The 14,350-nt window shown below is 39.5% G+C and overlaps 1 protein-coding gene across 1 annotated transcript; it reads right to left on the bottom strand.

The window, feature by feature from the left end:
- Positions 1 to 1,145: 1,145 nt before the first annotated feature.
- aebp2 (AE binding protein 2) lies at positions 1,146 to 14,143 on the bottom strand. The gene is made up of 8 exons (XM_058624177.1): positions 13,373 to 14,143; positions 5,183 to 5,414; positions 4,298 to 4,405; positions 4,011 to 4,194; positions 2,995 to 3,119; positions 2,154 to 2,221; positions 1,874 to 1,987; positions 1,146 to 1,627 (listed from the first exon to the last, which is right to left on the bottom strand). Exons 1-8 carry the CDS (start codon positions 13,894 to 13,896, stop codon positions 1,615 to 1,617), a joined length of 1,368 nt encoding a protein of 455 aa, XP_058480160.1. The 5' UTR covers positions 13,897 to 14,143; the 3' UTR covers positions 1,146 to 1,614.
- Between the last annotated feature and the right edge of the window lie 207 nt (positions 14,144 to 14,350).

The following is a 14,350-nucleotide window of genomic DNA, read 5'->3' as shown; positions in this document are numbered from 1 at the left end:
AAATGATTTATACCCTGCTCAATCTTAAAGGAATTACATTCTGAACTTTTTTGACCTACAAAAAATATATACCCAAATTTCATAAATACCAATTTCCATCCAAAACAAAAGAAATCCACTTCAAAATGATTAATTATATCTACCCTTCCAGTGAATTTATAATATTCAGATTTGGCTTTCAGGTAAATGAATGTATTTTTAGTAAAAGCGATATTGAAAATATCTTCTTTTTTTATTATATGTAATCGAACAGGTAAAATACTGCTTCTTCACAATATTCTACCTGAACTTTACGGTGGCTGCTCAAGCATAACACTTCTCTGATGACCTTTTTACAGGAACTCAACGTAACAAAAACAAAGAGAACAACCCCTGCTTAAATTGTAGCCTTGTCACAGACAGGCGCCCTCTGCTGGCGATGTAATGCATCTCTCTTGGCACTTCTAAATCATGATTGGCTCTGTATGTTTGCAAAAAAAAATGTCGCGGAGTGCCGCCAAGTGAAAGATATGATTGTTTATACATTTATTATTTTATTTATGTTGTTGTACAGAATTTTGAATTGCTGGACTTGATTTGTCTGTTATTAATAACAAAGACTAAAACTACATCTAAAACTACACTGTTGTCACTTACTAGATGTCTTTGACAGGTGTGTATCAGTTTGTATTTGTATTGTTTTGGAAAAAAGCTGTTAAGATTGCACATAAAGAGAAAAGTGTACTTTTCTTAAACTATACTCTATATAGTATCCTCTATAATCTCAATTGTATAATGGGCACAAATGTTCATTCACTGGTGGGAAACTGCTTTGTGTCCAGCAGAGTTTGGATAATACACTAACATTGTATAAAAGACAAACTGAATATTTTAGATGTTTTACTTTATCAAATCACAAGTTATCGTCATTTATGTAGATTGATGTCTGTGTTGAGTAATAAATAATATTAAAAAGCAGCTGATTACCCCCAAATGTTTTGTTCCACTACTAATTTTGGGCTTCTGAAAATGGAGGAACACAATGAATAAAATGGCTGTAGTTCCAGAACAGCTTTTGCAATATTTCTGCTTATCCCCTTCATTTAAAACTTCAAACTGTGATGGTGTCAATATTTATTAGACATAAAATGAGTAACTAGAGCAGGTAGAGGGTGGAAAAGTTTAATAACATCAAATCATAGCAACACTATATGCACATGGGCAATATTATCAGTTTTAAAATCATCTATTTAAACATGTTCAGTGAAGGGAAAACAAAGACATCTACAGTGAAGTAAAAAAAAAATTCAAAGTATAAAAATATATTACAAATCTCAAGTATTTACAGAAAAGCTTCTCTCTACACATGTCTAACTGTCTACAGTTAAAGCACCATCAGTTAGTTTACAGTCTAGTTGTGTCACCTAAATAAAGCAAACGTGATGCTCTAAAGTTCCTCAGTAAACTCAGCACCTATTGAGAAGAAACACTGAAGGTCTCACGTAGCCATGAGAAACGAGTAACTACAACTCCCAACATCCTCTGGGGGGGGTTGGAGAGGAGTGGATGAGGAGACGACCTCCCTTCCGAAGGGTCTGATTAGCAGGAAGTGACAACAGAGCTTCACTGAAGCTGCTAGAAGAACATCCTGTGGGAGAAATGCTTCATTATTCATCAGTGGTAAATGTTTACAAACGTTACACGAGTTATATGATGTGCTGTTGGTATATACTTAATACCACATGCACTGAGAACATGGCCATTTTAGGATCAACAAGTGCTGTCTGCTGTGCCGTAAAATCAATGATTTTCTCTATGGACTAAGCATGTGTGGATTTTATTGGTTGAGTCTTTTGTTAAGTGTCAGTACATCACTCTGGACACACATACACACCTGTAGATGTTGGGGTCAAGCAGCACAGCCGTGTCTGTGGGCAGCTTTGACAGATGAACCACCTTGGTCTTCTGCTGCAGTCTGTCGCTCTCATTCACCCACACATCTGGCAGTCTGTGGACAGGAAACATCATACTCAGTTCATGAAGACTGTTTTCATTGTAAAAAACCACAGTGTGGATGTAGCCTTCAGATGATGTCAGCAGCTTTAACAATGAATCGAATCTAATGGCAGAGAAAAACAAGAGGACAGGGCTAAGATGAGAAGATCAGGTCTCACATGTCTTCGGGGGTCCAGTGTAGCAGGACCTTCACTTTCCCAGAGTCCTCTTTCCTCCTGGCTATTACCTGAAAACACACACCAACACTTATATCAGGGGTCTCAGGATATTCCATCACGATAACGTAATAACTATTTGTGACACACCTTTTACAGATTTTCAAAATAAAAGTGTTTGAGTTGACATGGAATGATATATCATTCACACAAAAAATTTATTTATGAACAAAATGAATCTACCCATTAAAAAACATAGAGCAATAACTTATTATGACTTGGCAAGAAGTGGTGGGCCACTTATGTGTGGGGTTATAAAGACACTTATTCAGTGTTAGTGTGTTTCATACAGTCAACAACCTACAGCATGCTGCCTGCTTGCAGAGAAAACTGTTTTAATCAAAGCTTCTGTCTTTATTTCCAAACAGACAGAACACTCTCTTTATGTCACACACTAACTCCACATTAATACCTCATACAAGAAATTCTTGGTCGACTGAAGCTCTGAAATTTTGACTAAAAATCAACTAATCAGGGGGGATCATGCATCATGTGCATCTGTGCAACTGTTGAATATTGTTTTCCAAAATGGTGAAAACAAGGAGGGTTTTCTCTGAAGACGCACTGTTACGTGTGAAACAGGGGGGCTCTGACCACCTCCCCATTAGCACTTTCCTCCTGATTAAATTAACCATAGACTGTATGAAATGAACACGGCAACAAGTCGACCAATCAGAATTTAAGTCGAGCCAGAACGTATCGACTCATAAATCGACCAGTCGACTGGGACTTGCAGTATCACCTATAATTGTGCCATGTTAAGTGTGTTGGTGTGTGAGCTCACCGTGCTGTGGAAGACGACACTGTGACCGTTGCCCAGGCTCTCGATGTGTGTTGCCAGGTTGAGGCAGATGGCTCGATGACGGATGGCATCCATGGTCTGAGCGTCAAAGAAGTCATGGGGTCGGGCTGAAAAAAATAAAAAATAAAAATCATTATGATTATGGAAGATCTGATATTGATTCCTTAGATCGATCATTTAACATATGCAATTTTCTGTTTCCTGTACACAAATCTGGCAAGGCTAAGACAAACACAAGACTCTATGATGTTGTCCATGTACAGTGCCTTGAGATAATGTGTGTTGTGATTCGGCACTATACAAATAAAATTCAACTCCCAGTTACAAATTCCAACTTCCGATATAAACGGAACGCAGCGTTACTTTGCTTGATGTAGAACCAGAAACACATCATATCATACATATCGTACATTTGTTGCTTTTCAGCAGCTTTGGTGTCGTGATTATTGGCTCAGGAGGACAGTTTACTTTGTTTATTTCCTCTATTGTCACATCAAAACAACACAACATCACCGCTGTCTTCTCATGAGCAAAGAGTATAAGGATGAAGGCCCACCTGCGCGCGGCACCCTCTCCTGGACAGTTTTTTAAATTACTTTTGAAGAGTTTTGTTGAACTTAAAAAGGTTTAAAGTTTGAATTGCCATCCACAACTGTACTGTAGAGTTACACTGTGTGGTCATATTAAACAAAAGTGCATTAATGGAAACTGAAATATCTCGTTTTTAATTCATCGTTATCAAATCCATTCTGGAAATCAGCAGCAATATTCAGCCCTCATACCTCGTGAGGTTCAAAAAATGGAAGAATCTATCTTTGTGGGGACATTTTCTCCCACATCTTTAAAGGGCTTTTTCAGGGTTAAGACCTTGCTTCAGGGTTAGGGTTAGAATTGGGTTAAGGTTAGGGACTTAGTTTCGATGGTTAAAGTTAGGGTAAGGGGCCTTAGTGTCCTCACTAAGATATAAAATCAAGTGTTTGTGTGTGTGTTGTCCGTACGGAGTGAGCGTCTGTGTTTGTTCTTCAGTTTCCTCCTCTTGTTGAGGCCGGCCTTGGACGGAGACTCCTCCTTCACTCTGCCCTGACTGGACAGTTTGGATGAACCGGAGCTGAAGTGAGTGGGGACGTGACGGGCCAGCCCCCCCTGGGAAGCAAACGTGGCGTTGCAGCCTCCGACGACACACTGCAGGAACACGGATGATTTATAGTCAGTGTAAACACGCTGATGCACAGTGTGGTATACATGAGGGGTGGGTGTGTGTGTGTGTGTGTGTGTGTGTGGTCACCTTGAACGGTTTGTCTCCACTGTGGGTCAGCATGTGTCTCTGCAGCCAGCTCTGACTGGTTGATGGTGTGTTGTACACTTTGCAGCCCTTCCACAGACACACAAACACCTGTGACACACAAACACAAACAGTCAAATCAGAGAAAGACAGACTGAAGATGAAGAAACAGCTTTCAGATTATTTAACATCAAAAGAAACCTAAAGGTTTATTGTCCAGGCCTTTGGTCCACTTCTCTTCCATAAGCAGGAAGCAGATTTTCTAGTCTAGTTCTAGAAAAAGCTGATAGTGTGTTATCCATCGGTCTGTACAAATGAACCACAATCTTGAGGATTTGAAAAGGAAACAAAGCACACAGCATTTTCAAAATTCACATTTAAGGTGCACAAAAACTGTAGTTTGACAGCACTCTAGCAGATTTAATGAGCTTTAAAATGAAAATGTAACAGTGTGGATAAAGTCTTAGTTTCTCTACACTGCATGTGGGGACCAGCAGATGATGCTGTACATGTGTGTGTTCTAGGTACTTTCACAAGAGGAGGACGTAACCTAACATATCTATGGCTGATTTTTATAAATCAAATAGGAAAATAACTTAACTTCAGTAACCAGTTATTAAACACTAATCTAAATGTGTTTACACTGCCGTGTGGACTGATGAGGAAACCTCAACATTACTCTTAGTGCAAATATTACTGGGTAGAAGCAGCAAAAACATCACAAATCAACAGCTGCCGACTCAAGTTGCTCCTCTGTATCCTTCAGTGATGACACAGGCATAGAAAAACACACATAAAAGTGAGTTTTATTCCATCACATATATTAATCTTCCAAATAAAACAACAGCTGTGAGAGTACAATGAGCTAACAGAGAGACGGACACTGACCCCTCCTCTCTGTCCGTCCACATGCATGGCTCTGATGTGTTCAGCCAGGTCCGGGCTGCTGAGGAACAGCAACTGACAGTGGTCCCAGCAGCAAGTGTAGCTCAGAGACTTTCCTCCAGTGGGCACCGCGCCGCTCCCTGACACCACACCCCCACCATGGCCATTTAGCATGGCCGGAGTGGAGCGACCACTGGACGCCGTGCTCTCCATGTCCATCAGGGTGCTGCTGATACTAGAGCAGAATACAGACAACAAAAAAGATATCAGATGGGCAACACCACAAATGACTGTGACAAAGGTTACATTAATAATACGCTGGAAAAGAATATGAACGTTTAATTTATGCAGAAACATCTCTGGATGATTCACATTCAAAGTGTTTTCTTTCTGCATTCTCAACCCAATTGTGTGTGTCTTTATTCTTTGTGTGAAAACAGCTTAAAGACTTCCAGGAAGAATTTCTGGAAGTCTTGGCTACCGGCAGGACACAAGGAAAATGATTTTAGCCACTTAACAGGAACACCAAATAAAATCACCATCTTCAGAATACGTTCTCCTCTTCACAGCCACACATAGAAGTTCATGATGCTCAATAAATCAGCAATTTTAGCATACGGGGACTCAGAGCCTACTGGCCCACTGCTGCCTCCATCAGTAACTTCAAATGTTATATTATTCTTTTTGATTTACCCAAGCAACACAAACTTATTAACCCATATGTCCCCATCAGCAAAAAATGCCAACTTTCTCTATGGACTTTGGTGCAAGTTTGAGATTCCACATATTCTTAAGATATTGTAGACTCCTAGGTTTTATTACAGGATTTCATTACACCATACATATACTGGTACTGTTACCGTTAATGGTACTTCTGTTGCATTTGTTTCACAGTAAATCGGTCATACACATTGTACTGTTTAATCGTTTACCAGTGGACATGTTGCTACGCTATTAGTGTGCACAAAATGCCATGTATTTTGCATTGTTATAGATTAGCATTGCTAGCATGTTTTTTTTCCAACTTCTGAACTGGAACACAGTAAACTCGCGATGTGAATGCAACACAGCGTACGGCTTAAGTTTTATCTCAAATTTCGCAACCATTTCATGATGCAAATGTGATATGAGCTCATTTTACAGCCCTTACAGAGCAACAGCAGCAGGTGTGTGTGTGTGTGGCCAGGCGACATCTGCTGTGATCAGTGTCCATACTGGTTCACTGTGGGAGCAGAGATTACACATCCTACCAGAGGATTAACACCTCTGAAACACACACACACACACACACACAGGTTGGCACGGCAATCCTTTTAAAGACTCTGCATTGACCTCTGTTCCCTTAGACAGCCTGGCCATATCCCTAACTTTGACAAAACCAGTTATTGCCTAACCCTAACCCGGGTAACAAATACAAGAAAAAACAAATCACACACACACACACATTTGGTGTCCAGCTGCTGCTTTGCATGGGAACTACAGTTGACAGTGTTGTCTTACAGCTGCTACAACAGTACAGTTACTCAGTTAAGAGGCAGCAGATTGTTTCAACTATTTTCAAGCTTCTCTCCTCTTTGGGCCACACACACTATAGTCAATTATTTTACATGTATTGTGGTATTGGCACAGCTGCAGCATCATGGATTTACTTTACTGTGCAGAGGGCTTTTATTGTGAAATGGTGGATAATGGGAAGTAGAGAACCGTGGTAACACCTGAGAGGTGAGAGGGAGACAAAATCAATTGTAAATTGCATACTCCATATATGTAAATATTTTAAAATATAATTATAATTAATATATAATATAAATATAATTTAATATTTCAACACTTTCCCACATACTTCTATATTTAAATGGTAGTGCCTTTTGTATTTCCATTTGTATTTGTAAACTTACTTATAATTTTATATCCTTTTTGTGTTACTTTTTTGTAATTATCACTTGCCTACCTCGGACCCTTTTGCTGCAGTAACAAATGAATTTCCCCAGTGTGGACAAATACAGTCAAATCTAATCTAAAGAAAGCGAAAGGTTGATTTAATCAGATTTTTTGCTCCAACTTGTCTTCATGGAGTAACCATTAATTGTACAATATCGTAAGATGTAATAAAAAAAATTTACTTGAACTCATGGCATTTTCTTCAACAGGTCTCTCTTGAAAAAGTGACCCCAAAATGTAAATGTACCCAAAATATACCAAAAACACAATCGTAATGATATTGTGTGAGGACTAGTCCACTAACGGCTTTAATAGATGATTAAATATCGTAGGCATGAGTAGTTGATAAAAGCTTGATTATAAAAAGTCGATCAATTACTCAGACTATTTGTTATGTATTTAAAAGATACAAATGTCGCAGCAATCATTTAGTGACTTCATGAGTGTTTGAAGAATTCATGAAATTTACAAGGTTTCTTGAATGCACCTTGGAGCTGCTCCTCTAAGCTCAACATGCTGTAGATCCCACAGAAGTGAAGAAATTCAACAGGGTCCTTGAATGCATCTTGTAAGCTGCTCCTTGTAGCTCAACACAGTGAGCCCTGCATTACTTTCACTAGCTCTCATACACCATTCATGGGCCTATAACATGTATAAAATAATTGACAAATAATACCATTGAATATTCACTAGGGATGTAATCAAACAAAGAATTTCTTGGTCGACTGAAGTGCAATATCTTAGCCCATGATTTCCGAAAATATACTATGCCAACTAGTGATATCAGCACAAGAACTGTTGAGGAACATTTAGATTATTTGGCTCTGTGCATGGCCTCGCACAGAGTGAGACTGAACATAGCCTGCAGTTATAAAACAAATCAACAATTAATTGACTAAAACATTGAAATATGCCGATTCTGATATGTTCATATATTCAAAATGGACGGCGCAACCTAACGCAGACTTAGCTTACCGTTTTTATATGATATACCATGTTTGTAGTCGAGCTGTGGTATACAAACTTTGCATTAGACTTTTTTCCCGCCATCATTTTTTGTTAAATGCTGCCACTCTGCCGATGCCTTTGAATATGGAAGTTGGAGGACGTTGAAGAACATGGAAGTTCTATCTGTCTCTAGTGGGTTGGGCTAATCCAAAACAGTGAAAACAAGGGGGGTGTTCTCTGAAGACAAGCAGTTACCTGTGAAACAGTGGTGCTCTGAAAACACCCCTATTAGCACTTGGCACTCCTCCTGATGAAATTAACCATAGACTGTATGAAATTAACACGGCAAAAAATCGACTGATCAGAATTTTGGTCAAGCCAAAACATATCGACCAATAAATCAACCAGTCTACTATTAGTTTACAGCCCTAATATTCACATAGCATTTTTGCTACAAATGCCCATTCCTAGTAGGTATTTGGTAACATATGTTGATTTATATTTGACTGTTGATTTAGAGTAAAAGATGCATTCAAAGACCCTGGTACTAGAGTCAGGCTTGGTATGGCACTGAAAACAATTGTATATTTGCTAAATCACATTTTATTATGGTGTGAATGAAGACTTATACTGTGTGACTGGTTAGATAGGGAGTTTTCAGATCCTTTCACATCCTGCACCTGTGTTGTCTATTGTTGATGGATAAAATTATTCAAAAATATAACAATAATAATAATAATAATTCACATATTTATAAAGCACTTTACTTTTTTTTTTAATCTCAAAGTGCTACAGAGGCAGGTTAAAAGCACATATAAAACATATATTAAAATGCATCATAAGCCTGGAGCAGCCCTATTTATATGACTTCCTAAAAAGAAATGTCTTCATTTATTATAGTATTAAGGTCATTTATTCAGGATCTTGTATAAGAAAAAGAAAATAGATTAAGGAGTAGGAATGTCATGATTAACCAGTTTTACGATTAACCGGGATTATAAATGTCACGGTAGGATAATCACAAGGGTTAGGGCTCTCTCCCAGGTCCCCTCACTACCTTTCCACTGAAAATGATTTACATGATTTTTGTAAATAACTAAAGCCAAATATAATTGTATAAATAAATATTAATTGATCAGTTCAACATTCAGAATATCACCATCAGTTATATGCTATCCAGTTAGTTTTTAAACTGTAGGCCTAATGTTTGACTACTCAGTGGCTAGAAGTCCTGAAATTACAGGACCAAAAAAGTGAGCGAATAAAACATAAAAACGGTTCCCTTCACAGGCTTCAAACCTGGCTGACTTTGTCGTTGTTTGAATAAGACATCTAAGAGGCAGATATGTCGCTAACACAGATGCTTCCATCCCCCATCTTCATCAATGTGTATCCTACAGCACTTTACTCAAGCATAGGCCACTCAAAGTTAGTTACTAAATCATGTTTGCTGTTAATGTGTTAACATTATTTTCTTTAACACTTCCATTGCTATTTATCAACTTCAACATAATTGTCTTAGAAAATAAGACAAGTAGAAAATCAGATGGCTCAAACTGCTTTGAATTCATGTAAATCTGTCCAACAGTGTTGCAAGTTACATGATCTGCAGACACTTTTGTCAAGGAAGGTCATCAATTGTTCCAAAGGCCTTGAAATGTTTTGTTCTTTGCTATTTGAACTTACTTCCTCACCTTTAAAGTAATACAGGGTAACAATTTTACCTTAACAAAATCCATCATAATTATTTTATAGTTACACTGACTGGAAATATGATGATTAATCGCACTATCATTTCCAACATAGGCATTTCTCCTACTTTGGCTGTCTCTTCAGTAGAGCTGCAACTATCGATTATTTTCATAATCGATTCATCTGTCGATTATTTTCTCGCGTTATCGATTAATTGTTTGGTCCATAAAATATCAGAAAACCTTAAAAAATGTTGATTGGCATTTGTCAAACCTGGAAATGATGATGTTCACAAATGTCTCGTTTGGCCACAAACCAAAATTATTAACTTTTTTATGATTTCTTTGTTATCCAGAGCAAATAAATTGTGTTTCAATCATGGAAAAAGCTTCAAACCGATGAATCGAATATTAAGTTGTCGATTAATTTAGTAATCAATTAATAATCGTTTCAGCTCTACTCTTCAGCTCTGATCTGGGACAGACCACTAGGTCCAAGTGTGCATTTAAAAAGTTTCATAATTGGTCCAGCAGATCGCTTTGGGCGACAGCCGCGACAGGTGGCAATGGCTGCAGTGTAATCTTTGGGCACAATCACACCATTTATATCCATAAAAAGTGCTTGTTTTCGCCAATAAATGGCTGGTTGTAAGAGTCATTGCAGGTAGAAGAAGCTGGAAATGTGAAACTCTTACAATACTTACAATACTATTACTATTTTATCTTTATTACATCCCTTCCTCATCCAATTAATATTTCAAATAATAAAACCTACTGAGTGCTATAGCTTTGAAGAAGAAAACTATCAACACACAAATCTTTAATTTCTTAGTCAACAAGAAAGCTGCCATTCCTCTCCACTCAGAAGACATTGAGTAGGCTGCAAAGTTTTCACCATGCAACCCTGGTATATCCAACAACTAGAGATTAGAGCCTGATTAGAAAGGTCCCACCTAATCATTCACTAGATGAATGTATATGAGCAAGATTCACAGAAATAGCTGCTGATGAGAGAACAATGCAGTAGATAATTAATATATAGATCTGGAAACTGTTTGTGGTTCTATGAGTCGTGGAGCTTTGAGTGAACCTACACTGTACCCACAGTGCACCTGATGATTAGCAGTGTAGGTGTTAGTGATTAGTGTCAGTCTACTCATTTCCCATCTTGTTGTCATGGGGAACGTGTTTATGTATGTGCAAGTCTAGCAAAAGTGGCCAACTGACATTGTCAACTACTGTTAATCACCAACATCATCACTTCTGCATGTGAACCTCAGTAAACGGTGCTTTTCTTGTCTTGATGACCAATCAAAGCTGCTTTATACTACAGGTTTGCCATTCACTCACTTTCATACAGCGCATCTATGTGCAGCGCATTTTCTATCATACATAATTTATACCCACCCACACCCTGCTGTCACAAGGCTATGGATATCAAATTAAAATGTCAAGCTGTTGTTAGCACTAGGACTGTGCAATTAATCAAAACTTGTGTTTCAATTACAATTATGGGCCCAAACTTTAACAAAAACAATATAATCAAAACAAATCAATTACAAAATGGGGGCTTTTATTCTGAAAATAACACTTTTAATGTAGCAACATGTATGTATGTACATGACTTGCTGTCCCGCTTGTCATCCAGCAAACAGTGTTGCTTACCTAGCAAACTTTTTACTGTATTTAATACAGAGTATTCAGATCCTTGTAGCAACTCTTTTTCAAAAGACTAGTGACAAATCTAGCCACTTTTTCTGGCGTTACTAGAGACTTTTGGAGAATCTGACGTGAAAGCATGTACCGTTCTAAAGGTCTTCGGACACTGGACAGGATGAAAGTGCATGTCATTTGGTGGCAAATAAAGACGCAAACGCACCCTCCCATGCACATCACGTGCAATGTGGGGGACACACACACATCACGATTGTCTGCTTCACACACACACACACACACACACCTGCTGCTGCGGAGAATATACGTCATCAACAACACTCTTGTGTGACTGTGATTAGTGTTATTAAATTAATAACACTTGATTGCCAACAAGGCTTTACAGTTTATTGCCACCTGTTAACTTGGCATGGTTTTGACAGACTGTGTATGGAAGAGGACTATGGATGGCACAATACCACTTTTTCGTGTCCGATACGATAACAATATCACAAACTCAAGTGTCTGCCCATATTGATATCAGTCCAATACAGTCATTGTAGAACCTTTAAACTATGAAGCTGTTAACAACTAGGGATGTCCCGATACAACTTTTTCACTTCCGATATGATACAGATATTGCAGCCTTGAGTATTGGCCGATACCGATATTGATCCGATGTCAGCACGAATCATACATACTTTAATTACATATTTTGCGTGTCTTCAGAGAACACCCCCCTTGTTTTCACTATTTTGGATTAGCCCAACCCACACAGGGTGAGCGACTTGTCCCGCAGGTAAACCCGGAGCCCGTGGACAGGCCCCGCAGACCTACTTAGCTTCATGTGTGGAGCTTCAGGACACATTTAAAACACACAAAGCTCTCGGCATGGCTGGTTTTTGGGGTATAATTAACAAACGTTGAAAGTCGTTTGGAGCGGAATGGACTGCTAACAGAATAATGCAATAAAACTATACCAAGGACTAGTTACTGCCTTATTGAATTGTGCATTTTAGTGTGTAGAATCGCTCTCACCTCAACCTTTCCTTACCTAAGCATATAGTTCACTGGTTCAAGTTGAGAAGTTGGAAAAAAAAAATAGACGCAAACATATCTTTGGCTAGCCTTTGTTAGCAATACCAGTCAACGACAAAGAACTATTTAACACACATAAACAGGTGTACATTTAAACAATAGAATACATAAAAAACTACTTTGTTCGCGACTGACTTAACATGAAACAAATGCGACAGAAGTGCTATTAATGGTAAAAGTAATGAAAGCTGCAGTGTGTTTCCAACTACAAATGGAACACGCATTTACGTTATTATAAGCCTAAAAAGGTGGCGGGCCAACATGGTGGCCTCCATTGAGGGGACCCACTCCTGTTGTAAACATTAAGGGTCGATTCTGCAGTGATGAAAACTCAAATATTACACATCAGTATGATTATTTTACATATTTCTGCTAAATGGACCTAAAAACTGTTACACCAAAAATGATGTCTACCACACCTTTAATAGTTTTACTTCATCATCCCTCTAGCAATTTCAAACTAAGGAAAGTATCTTTTGTATTAAGGGTCACAAAGTTTGGCAGCGTTTATTTAAGTCTCTGCCACCTTTAAAGTCATTGCAGTGGCATTGTATCCCTACACCACGTGTGTTAAAGGGAAAAGGTGTGTTTTAGGGTTAACGGAACAAGCCTCCTCAGTCGTGCTGCTGTTAGACTCATCACAGATGGAGAAACTCGCCACACACAGAAAGACTACTGTGAACTCGTCATACTGTGAGTGAATATATTATAGGAACTATAGAATCTGGCGGAGGAGAAATATTTAAAGCAGCAAAGTCACAGTGTGTAGCTAACATAAAGCACACAGTGAAGTTGCTGTGACCTATCAACAGCCCTCGGCTGCTGTAGAAATCAGTGTAGGCCTCTCGTTGGTTCAACAGACCTGTCCTCAGAATCCATGCGGCTCAGCGGCTCTCCATCCGAGGAGGTCAGCTCCACGCTGGCCCGTCTCTTGGTGCCGTGGGCGGCTCTCTCCGCGGTCTTTGTGCGCTCGGCAGGCGGTGAGGAGGACACGCTCTCCCCTTCTCTTTGTTCTTGCCTCAGCACCCGGGAGCCCTCTTGTGCAGAATCGATACTACTCGCCAAACTCCCCTGAACGGGACTTTTCCCCGGTTCAGAGAGTTTGTCACCGGGATCCCCCTCGTCGCTATGTTGTTTTTCAGTTGGAGAGTCGGCTTCTTTGTCAGACTCGGCGACTCGGGACGGTTCTCCATCGTGCTCTTCCGGTGCACCGCGACCACCACTCGCGTCCATTCCTGTTCTCAGCTCGTTGTTGTCGCCCGGTTCCTGTTTGGGGTCCGGCACGGCCTGCTCCTCTGAGCCGGTTTCTGCTGTTTCACCGGTCCCGTTTTGCTCCGGCTTCGACTGTGAATCTTGCTCTGCCCCCTCGCTCGTGATTTGAGCCATTTTGGAACAACACGCCGATCTATTTGAGTAATGTTCCCGTGGAAAAGTTGCCCCGGGATGCCCCCTCTCCTCCACTCACACTCTCCGCTTCAAGCTACAACACGGCAGTGTGGGTTTGCATTACGTCGGGGCCCCGCATGGTCGAAGATGCTCGATAGAGGAAGATGTCTCACTCGGTGTTTCCCCTTTGCCTGCATAGGGCGACAAGGAAACGTCACGTAGTCATGATTATCCTGGCCACAATAAGTACAGTCATTGATAGTATTGCTACAGTTGCAACAGTTTTGCTTTAAAGGGCAAGTGTGTACATTTTAGGTGGATTTTTCCACATGGCAGAAATTAAAAACAAGATAATTATACTTGTCTTTATTATTTTTTTATAAATGTATATTCACCTGATCTGTCCAGGGCGTACCTATGTCAGCTCTATGCCAACTGGGATTAGCACCAGTGC

Source organism: Solea solea, chromosome 3 (assembly GCF_958295425.1).
Source record: "Solea solea chromosome 3, fSolSol10.1, whole genome shotgun sequence".
Classification (NCBI taxonomy): Eukaryota; Metazoa; Chordata; class Actinopteri; order Pleuronectiformes; family Soleidae; genus Solea; species Solea solea.
This window is presented reverse-complemented; position numbering and strand designations above follow the sequence as displayed.

Bases quoted from the DNA above. Each gene is read 5' to 3' on its own strand.
- aebp2 (XM_058624177.1), bottom strand. From the start codon at position 13,896: ATGGCTCAAATCACGAGCGAGGGGGCAGAGCAAGATTCACAGTCGAAG. The intron at 4,195-4,297 runs GTGACCACACAC...GTGTTCCTGCAG, and splicing joins GTGGAGACAAACCGTTCAAG to TGTGTCGTCGGAGGCTGCAA. The intron at 3,120-4,010 runs GTACGGACAACA...TATTTTTTTCAG, and splicing joins CAAACACAGACGCTCACTCC to CCCGACCCCATGACTTCTTT.